General features: G+C 34.4%; 2 protein-coding genes across 3 annotated transcripts in view; one reads left to right on the forward strand and one right to left on the reverse strand.

Annotated features, from left to right (window-relative positions):
* LOC136038839 (F-box/LRR-repeat protein 4-like) overlaps positions 1–24,493 on the reverse strand; it is a 65,916-nt gene extending 41,423 nt beyond the window's left edge. The window contains exons 1-3 of the mRNA XM_065722252.1: positions 24,472–24,493; positions 16,966–17,142; positions 5,099–5,168 (exon numbers count right to left, since the gene is read on the reverse strand). Coding sequence (XP_065578324.1) covers positions 5,099–5,168; positions 16,966–17,115 — 220 coding nt within the window. The 5' untranslated portion in view covers positions 17,116–17,142; positions 24,472–24,493. The remainder of the gene's footprint in view (positions 1–5,098; positions 5,169–16,965; positions 17,143–24,471) is intronic.
* A 991-nt stretch (positions 24,494–25,484) lies between these two features.
* The window catches only part of LOC136038840 (RAB6-interacting golgin-like), a 132,973-nt gene continuing 130,713 nt past the window's right edge, over positions 25,485–27,744 (forward strand). For both annotated transcript variants that reach the window (XM_065722254.1, XM_065722253.1), the window contains exon 1: positions 25,485–25,623. In XM_065722254.1, coding sequence (XP_065578326.1) covers positions 25,575–25,623 — 49 coding nt within the window. In that variant the 5' untranslated portion in view covers positions 25,485–25,574. The remainder of the gene's footprint in view (positions 25,624–27,744) is intronic.

Here is a 27,744-nt window from a genome sequence, read left to right on the forward strand (position 1 = left end):
ATTCGACTTGCAATTATGTTACCGCAGATGATTTGCTGGATTCCTTTTCAGCGCCTATAGAAGCGAATTCAGCTGATATCCAACTGACAGTCTGATATCCAACTTTGGCAGCACGTTGACAGTCTAGCGAAATTTCTCTTTTCAATGTCTACTAGCATAACTATGGGAGCTGTTGTTTAATTGTTTAGAGCGATGCATTTGGCAGCTGTTTTTTCGCCCAAATTCTCCTTGTAGAGAAAATGTTTCATTTTCCTGTAAAAGTCAAAGTTCGGGCAGTATATTGTGCCGCAGTATATAGTATATTGGTTTGAGCAGACTCAAACCAGTAACAAAATTCATTTGATAAAGTAGTGATAAATGTTCAACTAAGACACAAGAGCCGAATTCCAAATCGCACAAACAGTCTTTTTCGAAACTTTACTTTAGCAGCACGTTGACAGTCTAGCGAAATATCTCTTTTCAATGTCTACTAACATAACTATGGGAGCTGCTGTTTCAAACAGTTCGTGGTAACGAACTGTAGTAAGGAGCGACCCGGCTCAATAGTAACCAAAACTCTAAAAAATGAAATTTTTATACCAATAGCTACATCAAAAGAATTGCATTTTAATGCTGATCTTAAATATATAAGTTTCATCAAGTTTAGTCTTACCCATCGAAAGTTGCGAGCCTGAGAAAATTTGCCTTATTTTAGAAAATAGGGGGAAACACCTAAAAGTAATAGAATCTTAACGAAAATCACACCATCAGATTCAGCGTATCAGAGAAACCTGTTGTAGAATTTTCAAGCTGTTATCTGCAAAAATGTGGAATTTTGTATTTTTGCCAGAAGGCAGATCACGGATGCGTGTTTATTTGTTTCTTTGTTAGTTTTTTTTGTTTTTTCCCCCAGGGGTGATCGTATCGACCCTCTTGTCCTAGAATCTTGCAAGAGGGCTCATTCTAACGGAAATGAAAAGTTCTAGTGCCCTTTTTAAGTGGCCAAAAAACTGGAGGGCACCTAGGCCCCCTCCCACGCTAATTATTTTTTCAAAGTCAACGAATACAAATTCTGAGATAACCATTTTATTCAGCGTAGTCGAAAAACCTTATAACTATGTCTTTGGGGACGACTTACTCTCCCACAGTCCCCGTGGGAGGGGCTACATGTTACAAACTTTGACCAGTGCTTACATATAGTAATGGTTATTGGGAAGTGTACAGACGTTTTCAGGGTGATTTTTCGGTTGGGGGGAGGGATTTAGAAGAGGGGGACATGTTGGGGAAACTTTCCATGGAGGAATTTGTAATGGGGGAAGAAAATTTCCATGAAGGGAGCACAGGATTTTCTAGCATTATTTAAAAAAACACAATGAAATAATTAATATGAAAAGTTTTTTTTAACTGGAAGTAAGGAGCAGCATTAAAACGTAAAACGAACAGAAATTATTACGCATATGAGGGGCTCACCTCCTCCTAATACCTCGCTCTTTGCGCTAAAGTATTTTTAGTAATTTCAACTATTTATTCTACGGCTTTTGTGATTCAGAGGTACTGACGTGGGGGTGAACCCCTCACATATGTAATAAAAACATGAGAATACAAAAGTTCGTCACGTAAGTTAATTTATAAGTTACGTATATCTTTTGCTAATAAAAACAGTCGTAAAAAATTAGAAGTTCTAGTTGCCTTTTTAAGTAACCAAAAAATCGGAAGGCAACTAGGCTTCCTCCCCTGCTCCTTTTTTTCTCAAAATCATTCGATCAAAACTATGAGAAAGCCATTTAGCCAAAAAAAAATATAAAAAAATATGCAAATTTCATTTTAATTATTCCTCTGCGGAGAGCCAAAATCAAAACATGCATTGATTCAAAAACGTTCAAAAATTAAATAAAAAAAAACAAGTTTTTTTTTAACTGAAAGTAAGGAGCAACATTAAAACTTAAAACGAACAGAAATTACTTCGTATATGAGAATGGCTGCTTCCTCATTAACGCCCCACTCTTTACGCTAAAGTTTTAAAAAGAAGAGTTGAGAGAAAGAGTATAACTTTAGTGTAAAGAGCGGGGCGCTGATGAGGAAGCAGCCCCTTTCATATACGAAGCAATTTCTGTTTGTTTTAAGTTTTAATGTCGCTCCTTACTTTCAGTTAAAAAAACTTGTTTTTTTTTATTTAATAATTGTTTAGAGCGATGCATTTGGCGGCTGTTTTTTCGCCCAGAGTCTCCTTATAGAGAAAATGTTTCTGAAATGAAATTATTTACGGAAAAACATCAATCCGTTAGAACTGGCATTACGGTCCTTAAAGACGAAAAAAAACAATACTGTTAGCAGATATCTGCAACTTGTTTTATAAGCAGTAACCATAAATTATTATATTAAAAGTTATATTTATCTATATATAATATATTATGTATTATGTTATATATTACGTTAGCAGCAATTTACAACTTGTTTTATAACCAGTAACAATATGTTATTATATTGATAGTTATATTAATCTATATATAATATATTAAGCAATTAATTATTAGGCCTATATTTTAATCTATTATATAATAATAGAAATCATTTTGGGTTTCAATTCTCAATACAACTATACAGGGAGGGAGGGAGGGGGTATATACATGGCGTTTACAATGTGGTATGCATAGTTCGTCATATACTCAGGTCAATGTGCAGGCTATAACCTCAGAAATTATAGTTTAATTATTAATACAGTTTTAATATTAAATCAATATTAATATTACTGTAAAAATTAATATTAATTAAATAATAATTTAATTAATAATCATTAATATAGTTTAATTATAGAAATATACAAATTACAAGTTTAATTTATAGCTATTTCCGCTTTATAAACAGATGTCTTGAATTTAACATCTAGATAAAGTGCTAAATATAAAACTGTTTTTATTAAATCAAAGAAACACAAAAGATATCAGAGATCTTAGGTATTAGTTTTAAATAAATCCCTCATGTTTATTGAAGTGAGAAAACACAAAAGGGAAGAACATTGGCCAAAATATTAGAACAATTCACGACATTCTAGTTTACAATCACCTTGTACATTAAACTCTTTTAATATTCTTCTCAATGAAAAAGTTTTTAATAAATTTATTTTGTTTTATTCTCCCAACAATGTTGCCAAACGAGATTAGCTGGATCCCCTTTCGGCGTTCCTAGGAGTAAATTTAGCTGATAAAAAACTGGTAGAGCATTTGGACTTATAATTCCGGCGGGTATATACCAGGTTTGGCAGTTATGATTCAAAAGTTGAAGTTTAAATAGATATGTTAAATAGGTATTATTGTTCATAATTGCATATATTCATTGTTTGCAGACTGGAGGAGAATAGCGCTTCGAGTGGCTAGTTTTTCTGAAGAAGAAGTCAAAAAGATGAAAGGACTTGTTGTTAGTCCATATACCTCCCTACAATTTTTGGAACTAGAACTGGAACTATGTTTGTTCTTCCAATCTTACAACTATTTTCCTCACCACCATTACTAGCTACGCAACTTTTATAATTGATTTATACAGATCAAAGATAAATTTACGTCTAAAAAATGAACAATTGGTCTTTTTTTTTAACAAAAATTAATGTTTTCTCACAATTTGCCATAAAATATAGAGTAAAGAGTATTACTTTCCAATCCTGAAATCCATCACTTTTATTTATTTTACATGGTAAATTAGTAAGTTGGGAAAGCACAACATCAACGTAAAGAGTGAGAAAAAAGGGGGATTAAGGGGGTGCAATCCCGCTTATTTTCAAGGGAATTTAAGTTTTTATTCAACGTCTAATACGTCTTTGATGTCGTCTAAAAAATGATTTGTCAATTATTCTATTTTATCAAATAATTCTTTTATTCTATCAAATTATTCTAAAAAATTATTCTATACGCTTAAAGAGGTTACCACACTACCCGAACCCACATTCTTTACATTAAAATATAAGCTACGCTTAGACAAATGAGTCCCTTACTAACCGGATTTTGGGATAAGCATGAGGGTTGAGGGACGACGAGGGTTGGCACCACCCCTCGCACTTAAAATAATTTATGTTCCCTTAATGTTTTAACATCCCTATTTCTTACCTTAAATAGAACTAACATATTTTTTGGGGGCTATTAACAAGGGTGACTCAAATGTATTCTTCTAAATGAAGAAAGGTTAGGTGAAAACTTTCACCCCCTTTGATGAAAATTTGCGTCTTAAAATGGAATTTAGAGGTAAGCCCTTACACCTTTCTCCAAGAAACCTACAGAAGACCCCCGCCCTATCTTACAGTAGGCGAGCCACTATACATTCCTGTGCATAAATGACGAAATTGGCAAAATACAAAATTAAATTCAAATTCATTTTGGTTTAGTTTGGGCGAAAACTATCGTCGTTGAAAGACCGATAAAGGTAATTTATTATTTTAAGATCTCTTTTGTTACTTAGTGCCCTAAAGCTCAAAATTCTGTTTGAACTAACTCTGTCCCCCTTTTCTACAGTAAGGGGTTCAATACAATTATCCCTGGTAAAAAAAAGAAGAACAGTTATAAATATGAAATGCTGGGTTCTCGGCATCTTAGAGTCGTTGAATCGGATGGTGCCATTTTCAACAAGATCGCTACCTGTTTTTAGGCTGAACTTTTCGTTAAGAAGTAATGATGCCAAGGCTATTTAAAAAAAAAATTGATTTTTAACTGAGAACTTTTATTGTAAGTGTTTTATTGTTTTTATTTTTTCTTTGCTGAAGACGGCCCTTAGATATAAGGCCGAAATATTCAAATAGGTTTTGTTGGTTCACTGTCTTGGGAAAAAAGTCCTCATTATTCTCTCTTTTGTTGTTGTGTTTACCCTATAAAATTGTTTTTTATTTTTGTGCAAATACTCTTTTTTTGTATTGGCTTTTTGGAGTAGCTTTAGGGTTAAACATTGTTTAAGCTCGGAAAAAGCTAAACAACAATTTATTTTTTCTGTTGTTTTGAAACGTTAATTTTTCAAAACTAGGGGTATTATTGACAGCTTTACTCTTTATTAACCATCACTATTAATGGTTTAAGAGCATGCAGTAACACGATTATTATTATTTTTTGATTATTATTTTTTTTTACGATAGAAAACATACCAATAAAATCTGTTGACAAGCATCTTCTCTTCTGAAAATTATGCTTACAGGCGGTGAATTTGTGGTGGCGCTGAAAATAAAACAAAAGATTAAAACATACTGAAAACACTCACAAAGCAAAAATATACAACTATGCAAAAGAATGCAAAAATACGCTAAAATATGCAAAGTATGCTTAGCTAATTTCCAAAACGACGTACAAAAAAAAGGAATTTAAAAAAATTAACTTCTCCATATATTATTACTAGCTCTACTGACAACCCATCTTAGTACCAAGCCAACAGAGGCCAACACAGCAGCCCACCACTACTTCACCCGCTCTGGTATGAACTTTTACCTTTTAGCCTCTTTCAAGAAGTTCTTGAATCCTTTAAATATTTGACCAAAACCTCTTCTCGCCTCATTTAAGGATCTTTTGACTAAAGATAAGGATTTAAGCAACCTTCCATTCTTTATCTGCAACGTAATCTATCTGTATTAGCTTCCTTTAATGGCAGCGCTGAACTTTGCTCTTTAGTCTCTTTGAAGAAATTTTTTGGAACAGCATTTGGAAATTTGGAACACCAGTCAAAGTAGCAATGGAGAGGGGAGGTTTAGCACATTGGTTAATTTAAAAATAGATTTAAAAAGTGTTTTTGATGATGAGTAAGTTCTACTGCTACTGCTAACAACTCACCGTAGGAACAAGTAGCCGAAGACCAACACGGCTACAAACGCTCCTTCTCCATCCAAATCTATTCAAAACCACCCTCTTTACACCCTCTCAGGAAGTTCCTATTTCCCTTAAAGCTTTCCCACCCAAAATAAAGTCGACCTGCTTTCCATTTAGTCCTAGACAGTAGATGGAAAAGGACACTCTTTGGGAATCTGTCATCCTTCAACCACAGAACGTGCTCTAGCCATCTTAACCTTTCCCTCATTATAGCACTAGAAAGCGATATTGAACAAAACTTTTCCTATTGTCTACTCTTTGAAATACAGTCAGTCAGTTGGGTACCCAAAACCATTCGTAGGCAATTTATCTGGAAAATAACTGGCAAATATTCCTCCGTTTTTCGGAGCGCCCATGCTTCAGAACCATATTTGACTACTGTTATCACTCTAGCTTCCAATATTCTAATCTTGGTTCGCAGAGTTATGTTTCTATTCTTCCAAACTTTATCTATGTGAAAGAACACCCTGACTCTTCTACTCGGCTATTCTACTTTTTCACATCTTCACTGAACCCAGCGTCTTCACTAATAATACTACCAAGGTAGGTGAAGTTGTCCACTCGATCGATCTTTTCGTTACCCAGCGTTTACCTTTTCATCTTCACTTATTCCTATCCTTAGTGACTTAGACTTCTTAACATTTATTTTCAAACCTATTCCAGCACCCTGACTCGCAAAACCTCCAAAAATTCATTCATTTTGCTCTCATTTTCATCTAGCATGCTTAAATTATCAGCAGAATCTAAGACCAAGAAAGTTTTATTTCCAAATTTGATTCCGGGTTCTCCCATTGCCATTACTGTGCTCCTTAAGACAAGGTCCATCGAAATGATCAATATAAATAGGGTAATAACACAGCCCTGCTTAACTTGTGATTTAATACAAAACCAGTTACTAACCTTATTTCCTAGCTTAACCGCAGCAGTGTTATTCTCGTGCATAGCACTAATCACTATAATATATTGGTCTGATATTTCATACAAGGATAAGACCTTCGCTAAAACTTTTCTATCAGCTGTATCAAAAGCTTGCTCATAATCTATAAAACAGAGGACTAAAGGTGTTAAAGGATTAAAGAGCACACAAGCACTTCTCAATTATTAACCTATGAGTGAAAATTTTGTCGATAGATCCTCTGTCCTTCCTGAAACAGCACTATTCTTCTCTCAGAACTTTGTCTACAGTATCTTTAAGTTTAAAAAGTATCAACATACTAATTATTTTGTTACCTACAAAAGCCAAGCTAATGCCCCTATTATCACAATCACTCTTATCAACTTTATTATGCAAAGGTTTAATTGGGGTTTTCCTGAAATCGCTAGGTACTCCCCCTTTAATAAATCTTCCTTCACATCCAAGGTGTCACAACGTTCTCTCTATATCTTTTCTTGTAACCCTATCCCGGTTTAGTAAATTCTCGAAATGTTCTACCAATCTCTCTTTAACTGGGTTCCTATCTTTAACTGAAAAAGTCCAGATTGACTACTCCCTCTCAATTTATTAACATGCCAGTACAGTATTTTACTATTATGCTGTCTAGATGCATCTTCCAGATCCTCGGCAATTTTATCCATGACCACAACTTCACACCTCCTTAGTTTGTATTCCGATTCCTTCTCCACTTTCTTTACATTCTTCTTGTTTTCATATGACCTATCACTCAAATAATAATTGTACAAGCCCCCCTTCACCTCTCTATTAAACATAAAGCTTTTCCCCTAATATTCCTAGCTGCATTCCTAACTTTCTTCCCTCTGAGACCATCAGAAACTTCACAAATTATTTTCCAAAAATTATTCCATCCATCTTCTACGTTGCCAAATTTTAAACTCTCCACTTTAGTATTCAACTGTTTCTAGAAAGTTTCTCTCAGATTCTCATCCTGGAGTCTACAAACGTCATAGCTTCCCGGAAAGCAGTTACCCCTGCAAAATTTCAGCTTTAAATTCACCCTAGACAATACTAGATGGTGATCTTTACTTTTGGCACCAATAACAGCACTCCTATATACCATAATATCTTGCATGGATTATTTGTTTTGCTCTTCAGTCTCATTCAATAAATTTTTACGTCCTTTAAATATTTTTTAAAACCTCTCCATGTCTCATTTGAGGATGTCCTGTTTTTCTTCTGACTAAACAGAAGGATTTTCTCAACTTTTCAATCTTCATCTACAAAGTAGTCTATCCATATTAGCTTTCCTTTTATTACAGCTGGGCGGTTAGGATCAAGCCATACTTTTTACGACAGCCGCACTTATTCGAGACATATAGCCACACTTATTGTTTGATCTATGGTTATTCAAGCAAGTACCTAAAACTATACTAGTCAATTGTTTTGGAATTATCTAGCATATCTACCCCAAGCATTCAAAACCAATGTTTTACGACAATACTTGTCAATTGTCACTGAAGCGGCTCTTCGTGTCTAATTTTTCTTTTCTTATACTTTTTTTTAGGGAAATATTATTTTGCATCAAGTTCAGTGAAATTTGATATATATGGTACTGTGGATGTCCGAAATCTGGTTAATGTCGACATTCACTGTCGGAAGTTTAAAGTTCCTTTTTTCTGCTTGGATTCAATTAGCTTTGGGAATCAGCTTTTCCAGTCTTATGCAAGCTTTGATGGTAAAGTTAGTTTGGGTTATTTTATAAATCTCAGAAATGGGCTGATAATCTAACCCAACCTAATCTAGTCTGTCAACATCAAATAATGTATAAAAATGAAAAAGTTTACTGGAAACGCTGACTAAATCCAAGGAGGAAAAAAAAAACATATTTCGGATACTCACTGGTGAATTTTGACATTCACCAATTTCAGACATACACGGTAACATATATACAAAAACCTTTACCCATAGCTTGACTGAAAAAAGGCAATCCTAAATAGTAAAGCACTTGAGTGCTACTTATGCAAGCGATGTACAAAAGATTATTCATGAAAGATCCAAAGCCGAACTGGCGAGCCATGACAATACAAAGAGAAAAAAAAGAATCTAAGGATAAAGAAACTTCAACTTCAACTTTATTAATATAAAATAATCCGGGCTGCTGCCAGTAGTAGGAAAAGACAAATTAAAACGACGCGGATATTTCACCTGAATAGAACAAAGCGTCTTCAACGCTAAGAAGAAAGATACAATCTAAAATAATCTAAAAAAACAAAAATTAAATCTAAAACTAAGAAGTAAAGATCATTATCTATATATACAGCTGATACTTCTGTGATTGAGCATCACAGAGGTTAGTTAGAGTTACTTCAATGAAAACACAGAAGAGCCTCGCCTGCAGATTATTCGTGAGCAGGAAATAGTTATTGTGATTTACTCTTTAGCTGTAGTAGGAAAAAAAAAAACAAAAAAACATCAAATTAGACCGGCACTGCCCAGGTTTTGCATTTTTTAGCCTGTTTTTTCTCCTCCTTTTTCGATGTCCCTTTTAATTTTTCTTACGTATTTTTTTATTGAGTTTTACCTCTTTTTATCTTTGAGCCATATTAAACTTAAGACCAGCAGAAATAAGACCAGAGTAAAAATTAAACTGAATGTTCAAGCCAAACGTAAAATGAAAAAAAAAATAAAAAAAAATACTGCAAGCAAGAGTTTGGCTAACGCCCTTTTGCCCCTTCCCTAACCGTAGAAGCCTAAAGCTTCTGCGTCATTTGTATCTTGAGTACTATACTTTTGTTTTTCAGTTCATCGACGAAAAATAAATACAAAATCACAATAATAAACAAGATGACTGGACAGAACTGATGAAAAAGAAAATGAGTATTTGATATATAATTTTATTAATTCTAGGAAACTTAGCAATTCAAAATTGTATCTCGCTGAAATTTCTTTTTTTTTATTTTTTAATGTAGTAAATATAAAAGAAAATTTTTACAATATATTTCATTCCAGTACAGTGGAAATGACGTAACAATTTTTAGACTTTTACGGTTGGGGAACGAGGAAAAGGGCAGTAGCCAAACTCCTGTTCCGATAAATAAAAGTTCAAATAGGAATAAAATAGACTTTTACAGTGATAAATTTCACAAAAATACTAGATATTTCAACCACATATGCAGTGACCGTCATCAGTAGTAATCCTGTTTGCAGTAACTTTGTTCGTTTTAAGTTTGACTTAAACATTCAATTTAATTTTTACTCGTTCTAAGATTTATTTATTTATCTATATTAGTACCCGCTATCTCTATGTTTTCTACGATCACTTATTTTAATTTCTGTTCGTTTTGGGTTTCGTTTATTCTTTAATAATAATTTTTGGTCGTTTTTAGTTTGAATTATTACAAGAATTTATTTCTGCTTGTCTTAGGTGTAATATCGTTCTTTACTTTTCTTTGAAAAACTTTTCTTTTGGAAATTCTTTTAAGAATTAATTTCTGTTCGTTTTTTACTGCCAAAGTTAAGGTTAATATAATGAATATTTCTCCAGTATTTTCATGTCTCAGGCGTGAAATATTAAAATGTCTAAAACTACTAATTCTAGTCAGTGACTTTTGATTTATTTCAAAACCCCCTCAACATTCCCATAAAATTTTCAACTAAATGTCTTTAATCATTCCTGAGATATTTCAAATACGCCCTTTTGACAACCAAGATACGCCTAGTATCTTTTGACTGAGTATTCTGACCCTTAGTCACTCCTAAGATATTGCAGATATACTCTGCTGATAAGCTGGATATACATAGTGTCTTCTGATTTAGTTTAAAATCCCCCTGAGCAATCCCTGAACGTTCGAGCACTGTTTAGCATGCCCTGAAAATTTTAGCCATGAAAGTTTCAACTTAATGCCCTCAGCCGTTCCGGATAGATTGCTGATACATTATTTTGACAATCAGCATGTACATAGTTTGTTTTGATTTTGTTCAACACCCCCTAAAATTCTATGAATGCAGTCACAAATAAATGTAGTACCAGCCACAGGTTGTCACAGTCAAACCAGTCTTATTTGCAGCCGCAGTAGTAGTAGTGGCCCTGAAATTTTCAAGTTAATACCCTCACCCGTTCCTAAGATATTGCAGATATGCCTTTTTGATAACCTGTATGCAGATAATGTCTGTTAGTCTGTTCGGATGTACCCACGATCAGACCTTCCCCCACTCCCAACGACAAATCAATGACAGTGACTTATCAATTTAAAAATAGATAAGTAGACTCCACTCCCCATGTTAAAAATAGACAAAATGGATAACTTTGATTCTTGCCCCGGGGGCTGTGGGGGCATGGCATCCGCAGGGACAAGGCTATTAGAACTAGCCACAATTTTGAATAAAATGCTTTTTTAATATTTCTATCAACGTAAAGGGGAGCATCTAAGAAGCCAAGAGGAGCAAGGGGGCTGGTTCGTCCCTATTCCTTTTTCAACTTCCCTCTAGACAAGATTCTGAAGTTCTAATTTAATACCCTTAGCTGTTCATGAAATATTTCTATTGTACCCTTTTGACAGCCCTCCTCTATACAGTGCATCTTGGTTTTATTTGACATCCTTCTCAACACTTTCGAATGGTTTTACCTTACCACCTTTAGCCTTTTTAGAGACTCAGGATACACTTGCCCCCTCATTTATTAGCAAATGACTTATGTACCATCCAACACTTTCCCCTAGGGCTGTGGTTTTTTTCCTCCCTGGAAGCATAGTCATTTGACTTTCCGACTATTTTGAGCAGGAGGGCTATTCCAAAATTTCGATCAAATGTCTTTGGGGACATTGCAGCTAAAAAGGGCAAGGGACGAGGGCTGGTTAGTCTCCCACCATTTTCCAACACTCCCCAACTTGCCCTAAGAGTTTACAATTAACATATTCAAGCGTTCTCAAGATATTGCAAACACACCCTTTTGAAAAGATACTCTAGTAAAAATGTGGTTTGACCTCAAACAATTTTCTATACAAATGATTCTTTCACTATCCGATTAAGAAATATGCGCTGATTCAAATCCGAAAAGTTTGCCGCTCTAGCTCTTTCACAAACTTGATTTTTTTAGGCTGAGGTTGAGGGTGAATTTTTTAATGTAAAAAATGCCGTCCTGAAAAGATAACTCCAATTTAGGAGTTTTATTTAACATCCCTAATACATCAGGGCATTACATCAACTTGGATTGATGTTGGAGAGGGTGAGGTAATCCGCCAGGCAAATTTGAGGTACATAAAAGTCTGACTTTTTCGAAAATCGTCGTCGTCCGCGAATTTCGAAACCTAGAACCTCTACCCAACCTCACTCTCTCTCAAAGCTTGAAGTCCCAAACAATTCTTTTGACTTTAAACATTTAGTTTCATGTTCATCATTCATTCATCACGTTCATATCTAATCACATTTGCTGGTATTTACTGAATCAATATTTTTTGCCTTAATCCCAAATTCAAACCTCAAAAAACTCAAATCTTTGAAAGAGCTAGAGCAGCAAACTTTTCTGATTCGGAGTCAGCACATATTTGTTGGTCGAGTAGTAAAAGAATCATTTGTATAGCCATTTGTTTGAGGTTGTCCCCTTTTTTCACAATTTTCCTAGACTAAAGGTATCTTTCGATTTAGTTAAAGATGCCTCTTAACTTTACCCTTTTTTCTGATTGTGTTCGTATACCATTTTCGAACACAATCAGAATCAAAATTCTCCCCCTTTTCCTAACGACAAGTGATGCAATTAAAAAATTGCCAGAGACATAGTTACTAGACCTTTGTCTATTTTGAACTTATTCACTTTTTCAAATTTTGATCAGTGTTGATCAAAGGAGGGATCTAGAATGGCCAATGGGCTTGTAGTCCATCAATCACTTTAAACCTCCCTTTTAACACAGAGGCGCCATTTGGGGGGGAGGTCCAGATTTACCAGGGGGCCCAAGCTTCCACTGCAAAGGGCCCTTTGCCGGCCATAATAATCCGTTATGTCCAACATAATCCATTCTGTCCAATTGATTTGAAATTACTGCAAGCCTATTAACCAAAGAGCGTAATTACTTGACGACCCTTGGGGTAATTACGCTATTTGCTGTTAATCATTGTAAACTTCGAAAGTAGGTAAGATACATAATAAAATTCTCGAGTTCTGTCAAATGCCCATTTCCTAGATGATTACGCGACACGAAGTGAGTCGGGGGGCCAAGATGGAGTCCATGCCCACCCCAAGATTTGGTCCAAATGGCGCCTCTGCATTAACATACCCTGTAACTTTCAACTTAATACCCCTTATAGACGGACTAGACTTTAATTTAAAAATTACTTTTACAGAATGGTTGCCGAATTTGAATTTCGTATCAAAACACCACTTATATACATATATTATTTCAATACATAATATTGAAATAATCCAGATTTCTTTAGATATCATTAATATGCCCTTTCTGACCACCTACATAGTGTATTTTGATTGTGTTCGGCATTCCTCTTCAAAGCTATCGAGGGTCATGTTATTCCCATAGGCATAAGTACTTGACCTTTATACTATTTTGAACAAGATTGTTATTCCAAAATTTGGACTGAATGTTTTTGAGGAGAGGGCAGCTAAAGAAGATATTCGAGAGAGGCTGGCAGCCCTCCAGCCAGTTTATAATATTCCCCTCAACATGTCCTGAAAGTTTAAACCTAATTCCATCGGCCGTTCTTAAGATATTGCAGATGCACTTTTTATAAACAAGATGTACATAGTGTTTCTTGATTTAGTTTAGGATACCCATCAATATTCTCCAAAGTTTCGACTTAATACCCTTGGTCTTTTCAGATACACCTTGAATCAAAACTTTCCCCTTTTCCTATTGATAAATCCTGAATGTAATGCATAAAAATATGCAGGTAATATTCCTACTACAATTTTTATAGACATTACATGGTAATGGCATACCTAAAAAGCGAAATCAGTATGTCGATGTATACAATACTTCTTCCTCATTAATATCTATATCTCAGTTGGAGACCCACAAGGCTCTATTTTGGGTCCACTGTTATTTCTTATTTGTGTGAATAATATCAGTAACAGCATCAAAGATATTGGCCTTAACATGTCATTTGCCAACGCAATACCAGCAGTCTCGACTCTATATCTTAGATACTCAGGTTGGCATCAGCACCAAAGGGGCTTATCTAAAGGTTTTCAAGAAATAAATTGTCTATTAAATTGTGCGAAGACAAAATGCATTGTCTACTCTCGTACTGGGAGAATAGCACCGGAAATTATGGCAATTAATATTCAGGGCTTGCCAGTAGAAACTGAAAGAGTTGATAATATCAATTATCTTGGAATAATAATTGTTTTAAATTTATCATTTAAAAGTCATATAATTTATCTTCGAATAAAGCTGTCAAGAAATATTAGAATGATGAATCATCTGAAGTTTATCCTGCCGTTTTTAGCCCTGAAATCTCTTTAGCATTCACTAGTACATTCATATATAAATTACTGTCCTGTTATTTTTCGAATACTTTTAGTTATATTCTTCCCCTTCAGAGGCACCAAAATAAAGATAAGCGTATATTGAAAATTTTTCTCCCTAGCCTGTATTCTGACCCTTGTGAATCGCCAAGGTGTATCAAATTTTAAATATCCTTCTCTCCATTCTGTTCTTTATATAATAAAACATGTTCAACGTCTTTTGCCTGATTATTTGCATAATATATTTTTCAGGATGGTAATGAGGTTTTATATGCTTAATTTGACCCGTGGCAGTTCTGTAGTTTGTCAGACTTTAATAAAATCTGAAAGGTCATATTATTCACCACGGCATAGCATTATACATAACTGGAACCAATTTCATAGTTTTGTAGATTTGAATAAATCCCTGGTTAATAATAAAATTAGATTAAAGAATCGTTTAATTAGTAACTATTAATTTAGTTTAAATTCTGGGATGAAGGCTCCTCATTTTATTTATTTTTATTTGGTTACTTTGAATTTATTTGTATTTCTGATGCAACATCTTAAATTAGGTATATAAAAAATCTAGTGAATAATCCGAAAGTTCATTAATTTGTGGATGACCCAAAAGTCAATCATTTTATTTTGTATAAATATGTTAGTTTCAATTTGAACTTTAGTATTTCTACTGATGACGAGTGCTGTATATGTGATCGAAATAGCTAGTCTTTTGTACCTTTTTTCATTGTCTAAATAAATGTATTTATTCCCATTTGAACGTTTATTCGTTTGGAGTTTTGATTTTTGTTACCATGCGGGCCATCTTTTTATCCCGGTATTTGAAGATCAAATGATAGTATTTTTTGAGGAGAGGGGGGCAAGGCACACAAAAAAGGCAAGGAGAGGGGGGTGGTTGTCCTCCCATCTCTCATAAACATTCCTTCAGCATACCTTGAAATTTCAACCAAAAATCCTCAGCCACTCCTTAGATTTTGCTGATATTCCCTTTTTACAACCAGCAAGGACAAAGTGTGTTTTGATTGTGTTTTGCATCCTTCTCAATCTTTCCTTTAGGTTTCACCATGATACCCTAAGCTTGTTTAGAGAACCAGGATCAAGTATACCCTATTTTCTTGATAAAAAAAAACCTTATAGATTAACAATGGGCAACTTGCATACAGCCCTTGTACCAGGGGCTGGGAGAAGTTGTCAATCCTGGGTTCATAGTTATTTTATCTTTAGATTATTTCGAAAAGAATGGCTATCTCAAAAATTTGATGGGATGCATTTGGTGAAAAAACACACGGCGTGCAGGAGATGGGGGTTGCAGTTGCTCTCTGATCACACTTGACTCTTAAAAGGGAATTAAAACTTTCAATTTTCTATCGAATGAGCCTCCTCCAAATTTTACCTTTCATAAAAACCTTATGTGTCAATAATAGGCAACTTGCACAACTTACAACCCTTGCCTATGTACAGTTAGGCACAGTTATTTTACCTTTGTAAAAATTTGAACAAAATGGCTGTCTCAAAATTTTGATCATAAGCATTTGGGGAAAAATGGCATGGGCAGAGGGGCTAGTTGCCCTCCAATCACTCTTGATTCCAAAAAAAGCCACTAGAACTTCTAATTTCCAATCGAATGGGCCCCCTCGATGGTTTATAGACCACCCCTTCCATATGAAGTGCCCCTAGAAAAAAGTAGCAAAACATTGAACACTTATGACTTCAACAACAATGCTGATATTATTGGTCGTTAAAGATGTTTTCTCCAACTTCGTGGAAGTAGCCTATATTCCTGAGTTCAGGTATATACTAAAGGGCATACACTCGTAAGCTGGGCCTGTAGACCCTTAATTATTTATAAGATAAATGCCCTTTTCTTCTTTTTCAAATTTCCACTGATATGGAATAAGAAGTACTTTCAAAGAACTAATAAACTTTTGTATAAAGAATGAGGGGTCCAGGATGGACAGGCTGTCTAACTTGATCTAGTTGTTTCCCAAGAATTGGCAAAGAACCTTATATTTTCCCTCTTTAAAATATTGTAGCTTTTTTTTTGCCTCAGCCAAGTTTGATCCGTTATTTTTTTGTGTACATGCTCGTTTGCATTTCATATCCTTTCCTGTTTTTTTTGTTCTTACTCACCATATATTTTTTTGATGTAAGTGGGTAATCCATAATTGTTAAGTTATTAGAGCAACTAAATCTGTTAAACGAAAAATTGGCAAAATTTCCTTTAAGAATTTCGTTTTCATCAACGATGATGTCAATTCACAAAATTTATTTTTCACAATCTAGAAGGGGGCAAACATTGTCATCTTTCTCAATGAAAATTCCACAAGGCATTTTTCAAAATGTAGGGGGGCATATCCTCCTCTCCCATTGACAAAAATATTCATCAAAACAAAGAATGAGTAACCTAGATAGTACCTCTGAAAGTAGTTGTTAAAGCAAAATGTTCCTTGAAGTGCCTGTCGGGAGCATGTTCCTTGAAGTCAAGAATCATTTTCAGGAAAGTATTTACATTGGCAAATATTGTTCATAGGAAATCTCCCTACTCTAACATTTACTGAAGTGATTAACCACATGTAGCACTTGATGAGAAGATGATGAGATATTCTTTTTTCTCAGAACGTATGCTTTAAAAACACAATAATAATAAAAAAAAAGAAGAAAAAAAATGAGCTATAAAGCTGCCTATTGCTGACTGTTGTGTAAAGTTGACTTTATATATGCTATCTATTGCCACTTCTTAATCAGAAGTAGCCTACATGGTGGTTGATCACAAACAACTTACTCACAGATGAAAAAGTCTGGGAACTTTCCTGGTGTTTTGGGTATAATCTGCACTCCCCAATCAAGTTGAAAACAGAATAAGAGTAGCTTCTATCTTCAGCATAATGGTCGGAAAAATCTGCAATTGTCTCAACAAACTGTGTCTTTGTTTCCATCCTTGGTTGCACATTAGACCTCTTTTCCTTTTAAAAAAAAAAGCTGATGAAGATACTCTTCACAGCTAACCTGCACTGGTCCTAGTCAAGAGTGCATACAGAATATATTAAGGGGAATCCAAGGATCAATCCAGGGATATCAGACCTGCTCCAAGTGGTTTGTCGTTTCTAGTAGTATATGCGAGTCACTTATCCTAAATTTTTGCACTTTAGAGTGCTTTTCCCAAAATGCTACAGTGGGAGAGTCTCGGGTGAATGGAAGAAATCACTCCTGTTGTAAAGGCGTTTTTGTAGCTTCTACTGAAAATCTGATGAAGTAAATAATGGGTATACATAATATTGATTAATAAAAATGACAGAAAGGGTCATTGTAAATTACAGAAACCTGGTCATAGCACCCATGGTCTCAAATTTTGACAAAACTTCAGAGGCTTAGCCCTATCATGAATATAACCAACAATATTTTCTCTCTTTTGGATACCTTTCTTGAGCTTTGGTTTATGGCCATCTGAGACTTCAGAAATTTAGTCTGTTTTATAATGACAAATGTGTCTGTCTCTCTGGATAATAATTTAATAATTGGTACCTCTGTACTTACAGATAAATCTTAATGGCAATCATTGTTATTTTTTAAACAGAAAGGATTGTAAAAAAGAAGAAAAATCTTCTGAATACGCTTAGAAGGCTAAAAACAAATTTAGCAATATTAAGACAAAAATTATTCTCTGACAACGTGTTCCTTAATTACTGGTGGGTCCAACAAACACAGAAACAACCACAAAAGTATTAAGTTCCATAGACATGATTACATGAAACAAAGCTGCTTTATCTTTGTCACTGTTGAAGAAAACCTTGATTATTTTTAGCATTTTTGAAACTGACATTAGGCTAAGGTTATGTTTCATTAAAAAAAAATTCCAGTTTTGTTGCTGAATTTTGGCAAATAGGGTAAAAAGGTGAAAGTTTTCTTTTTACCCTCAATAGAAATACTTTTGATGCCTGATTTGCCCCCCCCCCCCTCTATATTTTGAAAAGTTCTTTTTTTTATTCTCATTGAAAAATGCTCTTTTGACGTCTTCAGGCATTGGAAAACCCCTTTTTTAAATAAAAAAAAATATAGGTAGTTGCCAATAATTATAAGCTGCTACACAATAATGTAGGCTATTTATGTGCTTTGGAATATTTTGCTGATTGGTTTAGGTATTTTCTTTACAATTTTTTTTTTGATGTTTTAAAGAAATTTTTTTCAAGTTATTACAGTTTCCTTTGTAGTTTTTACTTGTATTTTAGTTTTTTTCTTTTGTTTGTGGTTACTTACATAAGTAAGCCTTAGGTTGTAGTTGGAGCATCAAAGAGTCAGGATCCTATTTACTGCTGCATCTAGATATAACAAAATAACTCACTATTTTTGTATCAATATTTTTGTACCATTTTAATTTAAAAAGATTTATTACAACCTTAACCCTCATCAGATTTTCCATTAAATTTGCTACCATTTTTACTACCTCCCTAGTTTCCTTTAAATTACAGGTATTTCTTTGTTCGTAAGTTTATCGAAGTAACCTATTATGGGCCCCCCTAAAGAAAATCCAGGATCCACCCCTGCATAAGGAGCTTTAAAATTAATTACCTAAGTGAATAAAAGTAAGTTAAAAACTTGTTATTGTGAAGTACAACTATAAATTGATGGTACACTCATTATGATACTTATTTGTATGAACATTAAGTATAGTATATATCTTATTGAACCTAATCACCTTGAAATATCGGCTTCATAAAAAAACTATAACAAATAAAAAATAAAACAAATAAACAAGAGAAATAAATTCAAATTCATATTATACACAGATGTATATATAATGTACTAAATACCCAGTAATGTAACTAGCATAGATTCTGCTTGGGGTCAACTCCAAAAGTAATGCCCCTTTTTCTCATTCTAATGAATACCCACCTTCCTGAGAAAAAGAAACAAAGTAGATGCAACTAGTGCTTCTCATGCAAAAAAGTGTTTTTGCAACCTAAAAATGCTCCCTTTTATTTTAGCATGTCATCTTCTGAAATTTTATTGCACTACTTTATTTGTATAGCATACTCTTTCCAAATATGATAATCACTTCATTGGCAAATTCCATTTCAAGCCCTTAAAGGTAACTTATGTTTGTAGCCAAACATTTAAGTAACCATTACTAAAAATGGGCTTCAGAAGTAGTTAAAACCATACCATTCATTTATAAATCAATCATTCGAAAGTAATATATTCCAAAGGCACTGACTTGTAACAATATAATTCCATAATAATGAATATATAAATGTTATTCTAAAATTTCATATGTTTTTCTGATATCAGTATAATAGGGTGTGTTTTTTGAGTAATAAAGTTTGAAGTAACCTAACAATAGCAAAAAGAAACAGTAAGTGGTGTCAGTGCATAAATAGGCCTGTTGAGAGAGAAACATGTTAAGAAAATAATTCTTACTTCAGAATATGTGGAAATATTGTAGTTAACTATTCCTGAGAACACTTCACTTTACCCCCAGCCTCCCAATACATTTTCTATTTTCTGATTTTGTCAATGTTGCTTCAACTTATGAGTATTAAGTTGAAGCAAAAAAGAGATGTAAGGCAAAATGCAAGTGGATTAAATAATTTGAATTATTTACTTGCACATTAGTGGAGGAGTAGAGTGAACTAAAGTGCTTTAAAGAATGATTAACAATTAATTTTTCTGCATATTATGAAGCACAAGTAAGAATTATTTTCTTAACACGCTTTCTTCTCAACAGTATATATATAAATGGAAATGAACAGAAGAGGGCATAGAGGAATATCAATGTGGTCCTGAAAATATGTAAAATATCAGCATGGTTGTTAATCAAATCAATGGTTACACATCTATTGTATGGTATTTCTAAGTACCTTTTTTCATAATTACAATAAGTGAATTGTAAGTTTTAAACTGATTTTTTAACCTTAAATCACAGCTTAAAAACTATATGCAATGTTGCCACTTACTTAAACATCAACCCCTGATCATTATCTGCTTGCTACCTGCTAGCTTATTGCATAGTGTTATATATTCCTTTGCTTTTTTAATCATTGATTTACTTTATTAGTGTTAGGGCATCCTAAATAAAGAAGAATCAGAAGAATTGTTCATGGTTGTCACAAAAACAATGGGTCCATTTGTACCCTCCCCACTTGTTAACTGGAACCAACCCAATTTAAAAGATGACTGGAGAAGATTTCCTAAACATGTGGAGTTAATATTCAGCAACTCTTTGCAGGGGGAATCTAGCACGGAAAAGTGTTCCTACCTCCTCATATGGGCAGGAGAAATTGACAAGGGCATCTTTAGTACCTTTGTCATTCCAAAAGGAAGTGAAAACAGCCCTACTGAATACCAAAAAACCTTCAAACAACATGTTGAGCCTTCTTAAAATCCAATATTCAAATGCTAAAAGTTACACAAGCAGAATCAAAAAGAGTTTAAAACTATTGAGCAGTATTTTACTGATACCAAAATGATTGCAGCTATAATCAGCAGGATGAAATGGTGAGGCATAAGCTTATTTTTGGGCTACAAAATTATAAACTCAGAGAAAAACTTCTTGCTGAAGGTGGGAGCCCAAACTTGAACAGAGCTACCCTGATGTGCAGAAAATTCCAGGAAACCCAAGCACAACTCATAACCATGCATGATGAAGCCAAACAGATGATCAAACAGGTAGAAAAGTAACCAAATGCAGAGCAAAGATTGCTACTTCTGCAGTGGTCTGTACAATGACAGGCATAAGTGCTATGGAAAAGCTAAATTAAACCACTTTGTACATGTGTGTAGGAGCAAATCTGTTTGTAACTTCAACCACGTTTACCAGATGGATATTGAAGACAGCAAAACAACCTTGGTACTCTTTACAGATTCAATAGACAAAGCTGCTGAAAACAGCACAACTGCTTCCATTAGATTAGTTGAACAAAACATGTGCATAAACTTTAAGGTAGACACTGGTACTGAAGTCAATGTGCTACCATTGCAAGTCTACAAAATGCTGAGCCCACAACCAACTATGCTCATCACCTCTTACATACTCACTTCCTATTGTGGTGAAAAGCTTAAAGTGCTTGAAACTTGCAACCTGAAACTCCAGACAATCAAGTTAAAGAGATCCACAATTCTATATCATGAGCACTGCCAAATCACTGTGTCTCATCAAATTCTTGAATAAAGTTAGCAAGAAGCCAGATAAAGCTGTCAACAAAATACTTTCTAAGCATGAGTACATTTTCCAAGAAATTGGGGAAGTTAGAAGGTAAATGCCACATTTATATGAAAGAGAATTGTAAGCCAAGTATGTAGCCACCCAAAACGATCCCCATATCCATGCAGGATCATTCCAAAGCAGAGATTAGCCATTTTGAGACACTAGGTGCTATTAAAAAGTATCAAAACCAACAGAATGGGTTAATTCCAAAGTAATTGTTAAGAAGCCTGGAAGCAGTTTTGCTTCCAGGCTTTTATACATACATATATATATATATATATATATATATATATATATATATATATATATATATCATCAGTCCATTGGATTTAAATAAGGCTAAAGCCCCCAAAAGGACAAGATCATAGCTGGCAAAATTGGACATCACATGAGATAACTTGGCAGTCAGATTAGAATCAGAGTCCAAAACACAAGGAGCACTGAGGGTTCTATAAACAACACCCGCTATGCTTGAGATTGTTTGATTGTGTATTTTTATCTACAAAGACTCAATTCCATCAGTAGTCAGAGAAATAAAATTAATGAGACTAACCTTTAGTCCATCTCTTATATATAAGAGATTTCAGTCTTGTTTCCTGACAAGTTTTTTGTGAACTTCTGTAATTCCTGCAACATCCACTTCTTCTGATATCACATAAAAGAAAGTTCACAAAGTTTATTAGGGAGGCTATCAACATTGGAGCTATATAACCTTGTTCCTTGTGAGGTGGGAATCTGAGAGAATACAGGAGCCTAAGGACTGGTAAAGTTTGTCAAAACAAGTTGTTGCAGAAGAAACAAGAGAAATGTCAGCATCACACAGGGAAACATTTATAAGAATTTGGTCTGGCTCAAATGGGCTAAATTTTCAGGTGTTTTCATATCAGTTCCTTAATCCAAGTGGCAAAGTTTTCTCTTCCCCCCTTTGCAGGTCTTGTAATCTTAAAAATGAAACAATTGATCATTGCCTATTTGAATGTAATATGCTGATGTCTACAAAGTATACTCTGCAATCTAAAATGTTAGAATGCTTCAAGCACCACAAAATTTAAAATTGCACTATCAGCCAATAGTCTTGCTGACCATATCTGCACACATAGTACAGAACCCAATGTATATTCTCTTATAATTCAATTCCTTGTATCAAAAGATTTATTGCAAGAAATCTGAGCAGATTCAAGATAAATAAGGACAAACCAACTCAGTAGCTCTGTCCACCTCACAGAACAAGTCAAAAGGAAAAGGGCTGAATAGTCTTGACCAAAAAGCCCCCAACTGCTGAAAAAGAAGAACATTACTGTGATCACTACTAGACAGTTGAGAGACAAAATTTGGTGATGCAAGTCCACAAACATTTAAAGAATGAACTGAGGTAAAGGAGGAATAAACATTAGAGCAGTCCAGGGAATTGCTCCAACTAGCAAGTTTTTGATGTCACCCTTGTGAATTGTCAAATCTGTCTCTCCATTAGCTTTTCTGCATTTCAAATCCTCAACTAGAGCTCTGAGCTTTACTTGATCTTCCTTTGGACTATCAACATAGAAACTGATTGATCCTTTTGTTTCAAATGATTTCAGAATTATTTGCTTGCTAAATTTTGTTCAAGGCACAGAGAAAAGGAGAGGGGCTACCAGAGGGTTGATGACTATTTGAAAGTCTGTTTACTTTGGTTGGGGGGGGGGAGGAACCTATGTCAACTCTATAAGTGTGTAACCCAGAATTATAAAGGAAAACTGCATCATCACTCTGTGTGGGGATTCTATATGGAATAATATTTAAACATCTTGCAAAACAATGGTGCTCTGAACATGCTATTTGACAAACATCAGTTTCAGTTAGTTGGGCTACAGGAAGTTGACCCAATTGAGAAGACACTGTAAAAGCCACTAGGTCCAGAACAGTTGAAACAAAGCATACTGATTTTAGTGAATTTTCAATATATGACACCCTATTAGCAATATCACTAACCTAAGCAGAAATGTCATATTTAATGTCAGTTCTCAGATGAGAAAGTGTTTGGGTCTACTGACTAGTGGGGGCAAACTCTATATTGAGATCTTCACTGAAGGTTTTGAGGAACTATCCATAACAAAAGCTGGCATTGCCATCTAAGTCTGCTCACCAAAGGGGGGAGGGTCAACTTTGCATGCTGGACATTACCAGGAACAAGTAAGTGATGCATGATCTTACTTAATAATTTATATTCATCAGGGGACAGGTTCAGACAATCACCACCAATCCACTTCTCAAAAATGTCACACTCTGTTGCATAGGACCCCTTATCCAATTTTGCAGAAAAGACAGAATGTCTATCATGGCCTTTAACTGGGCTTATGTGTTTACACTTGGCCTTGCTGGATATTTTAAACTTCACCTGAATCAGAAAATGAAACCAAACAAGTCCAGGGTATGTGCTAGGCTACTAGGCCTACCCAAAAAATCTTGGTCAATGTTCCTATTACCAGAAAAATTGTTCACGGTCATGAAACTATTGTTAATAGATGCATTTTAACTTTTGGAACATCTTTTCTCTCTTGCAAAACTACTGCAAACTCACCGTTATGGAGTTATTCTAGCCCAAATATCCTGTATTTACACATATAGAATTGCAATCATTTCTGTTTTTGCTGATTGGATATTTGAAATTGTGAATCTGTAATAGTTCAGAAACAAATTTGGGCTATATATTTGCACATCACAGGGGTGGGGGCAAAGCATAGGATACATTAAATGTGTAAACTAACCATTCCTGTATTTAATATGTGCTATGCTTTACCCCCCCCCCCTAATAACTCCATAATGGTGAATTTGCTGTAACTTTGCAAAACCTAAAAAATCAAACCAAAAAATACTTCTCTGCAACAACTACTCAAGCTGTCAATCAACAGAGGTATTTAGCACAATAGGCTATAGCCTATCTGTTCACATTTATCACAGGCTATTCATCAGCAGTCTATGGTTGGCTAACAGACCCCCAAAAAATAACCGCTGGAGCATATTTGATAGATTACAAACTCCACTTAGCTAAATTGTTGGGGAAATCCTGTATCAAATGATAGCCTATGCTTCATACAGAATCTCATTAGCTCACTTTTCCGAAAACAATAATTTGAAATCATTAAAAAGATCTTTAGAAAGAAGTCATTTATTTTATATCACATATTTAGCCTTGTTAAAATTGTGCCATAATATTGGGATAAATTTGAGCACATTACATTTATTTGAATTTGATATTTATTGCTGTTGTCTTGAAATATTAGCCGGAATTTGTCAACCAATTCACATTCCGGCCAATTGAATTATGCCAATTTTCACTTCAAGTCTCACTAAAACGGTAAAATTGGTGCAAACAGTATTACTGGCTTTCATATAAAGTGAATATACCACGCGATGCCTTTTTAATGCTGTTTACAAATATAATAATCGCTTCTACAGCAAATTCAGATTTAAGCACTTTTTGACCTCTTAAAAATGACCTAAATATGGGGTATAACAAATCTGTAATAGTTTAGAAACAAATTTGGGCTATATATTTGCATATCAAGGGGGTTAGGGTAAAGCATAGCATATATTAAATACGTAAACTAACCATTGCTGTTTTTTTATGTGTCTGTGCACATCAAATTTTAATGAGAAGAGAAATCACCGGTGCAACAGCAAAAACACATTAAAAAAACAGCAATGGTTAGTTTACGTATATAATATATGCTATACTTTACCCCCACCCCCCTGATGTGCAAATATATAGCCCAAATTTGTTTCTAAACTATTATAGATTTGTAATGACCCCATATATAGGTCATTTTTAAGAGGTCAAGAGGTCAAAAAGTGCTTAAATCTGAATTTGCGGTAGAAGCGATTATTATATTTGTAAAAAGCATAAAAAAGGCATCAAGTGGTATATTCACTTTATATGAAAGCCAGTAATACTGTTTGCACCAATTTTACCGCTAAAACTTGAAATTAGCTTTTTTTGGAATTTCTTAGCAAGCAGCATTCACATTCAAAAATAAGAAATGCCTGTTTGGGAAGGATTTATGAGGAAAAATTGAAAATATAAAAGGTGGTAACAGTTTTGAAGCTGCTTAAAATTTATTCCGGCCAATTGAATTTGGCCGGTTTTCCTTCAAGTCTCACTAAAACTTGAGACTAGCTTTTTTGGATTTTCTTAGCGTTCCCATTCAAAAATAAGAAATGCCTGTTTGGGAAGGATTTACTGAGGAAGAATTGAAAAATATAAAAGGTGGTAACAGTTTTGGATCTGCTTAAAATTTTTGGGACAGTAAATAAAACTATTCTTATCTGTAAATTTGACGACTACGAAAATAATTTTCAGGAAACTTAGGCTAGCCTATTCCCAAAACAAAAGTTTTGGCTGAATGTTGTGTTACTTTAAGCTAGTGAATTAATTTGAAAGGTTAAGATTGTATGGTTGTATGGGGTTTTCATAAGAAACACCATAATAACAAAATATTTGGTAAGTAGCCTACCATCAACTTCCAGTCAACACTTTCTAAAGATTATCTTTGCTAGGCAACCATGACAGGAGTAATTCCCCCCCCCCCCCCCAATAGGGCCAAATATGACCTAAGCTAAATACAAATAACTAATTAAGTATTTTAATCAAAACTATTTTACCTTGTAACATGCTGAAAGTTTTTAGCTGTGTCTGCTGACACTTGGGTTATTTTTCAGTGCAATAATAAGTATGATTAATTTAATTTGTGTAGCTGGTAAAATAAGTATAGTAATAAGTGTCTGATCCCAGCTCTTGGCAGAAAAACAGTTTTAAGGCTTGAAAAATGAACACTGGAACACCACTTGAGCATCAGGCTAACATTAATCTTTTTTTTTTTCTCTGTGGTTCCCACAGATATTTGTGAATTAAAACCTAAAAAAAGTAAAAATAAATCTAAAGCAATAGCATATTTAAAAGCAACTTGTGCTTTGTCACAAAAATACTTTGTATAAGTTCACTTGGTAAACACACTCATTCTGGAAATAATTACACATAGAAAACATAAGTAAGAATAACACAAAAGTTGCATACAGTGATCTGTATTAAAACACATCAGCCATAGCCTTTAACTATGTTTAGTCTTACATCTAATAGTAGAGTTTTTCACAATAACTTTTACAAAAACAAAATTAAACCAAACAAACTTTTAGTCTGCACAGTACTTAAAAGGTCCAGTCCAGCTGTGGCCATTTGTAATGCAAATTGTAAAACAAATTCTGCCAGTCCCTTGAAACAACTGCTGTTATTTTGCCACCATTCTAACAGCCAGCTTTTTTCCTGTCAATGACAGCCCCCTTATATACCTTTCTAGTATCTGATAAATATTATGTACTGACTCTTTCTCCTCTCTTGTTGAAGTTGTAAGCATATTATCAAACAGGCAGTCAATCAAACATGCTGTGCCTGCTCTCATTTGTTTCTTTGTTTTCTCTTCTGTTACAGTGGCTAATTTTGTTTCTTCTGTTGTCTGACTCTGTTTTTATGGCAGTTGCCTGCCAGCAAGTTGCCAGTATGTTGGTCTGTTGGTCCTGATTTTGCTAGTTCAGGCAGTTCCAGATAAGCTAGGATGATAAAAATTGTCAGGATGGCAAAATATCAGGGACTGGGCCTGATTAGATTGGAAATAGTTGCTTCCCTGATTTGACTGTGTGGGAAGGGATAGAAGGATGTTTTTTTCTGAAAACTAGAATAACAAATCTGCAAACTTCATGCAAGGACTAGAGCAATATCCAGCTTCTTCTTGAACTGGATTGTGAACCTCTGGAACAACCTCAAGGAGAACAATGTTTCTGCTGAATCAACAGATGTATTCAACTGCTGTCTGGATGCTGAGTGGAGTAACAAATTGTGGAGATTTGACTGGGATGCACCAGAACCTAATCAACCATGTATGCAACTGTCATCACAAGGAGTGATTCAACAGGATCAAAAGTCCTTATTTCACTCCAAGCTATGATTCCAAGCTGTTTAATTCCTGACAGAGACAATTTTTATAAGTTTTTTTCTTGCTCTGCTATTTTAGTAATAATTTTTGTTTAATTTGAAAACCTTTTTTAAAATGTCTGGCCTGGACTAACACTTTCACCAAAAATATCAGATTGGATCACATTTTATGGTGATTAAACTGGAATTTGCTATAGTATGAGCCAGCAAGCATAGGAGGAGCTAAATCAAGCAATGAATTTAAAGCAATCAAAGATTATAGAAAAAAGCTATTCAGCTTCAGAGAGAGAAATCCCTTGCAGTTGTGCTTATCATGTTAGCCTCAAAAAAAAAAAACATTACAAAAGGTTGGCTCTTCCAACCTCATCACCAGTCCCATATGAGCTTTTGTTCATGTAGCCA

The sequence above is a fragment of the Artemia franciscana genome, chromosome 18 (assembly GCF_032884065.1).
Source record: "Artemia franciscana chromosome 18, ASM3288406v1, whole genome shotgun sequence".
Classification (NCBI taxonomy): domain Eukaryota; kingdom Metazoa; phylum Arthropoda; class Branchiopoda; order Anostraca; family Artemiidae; genus Artemia; species Artemia franciscana.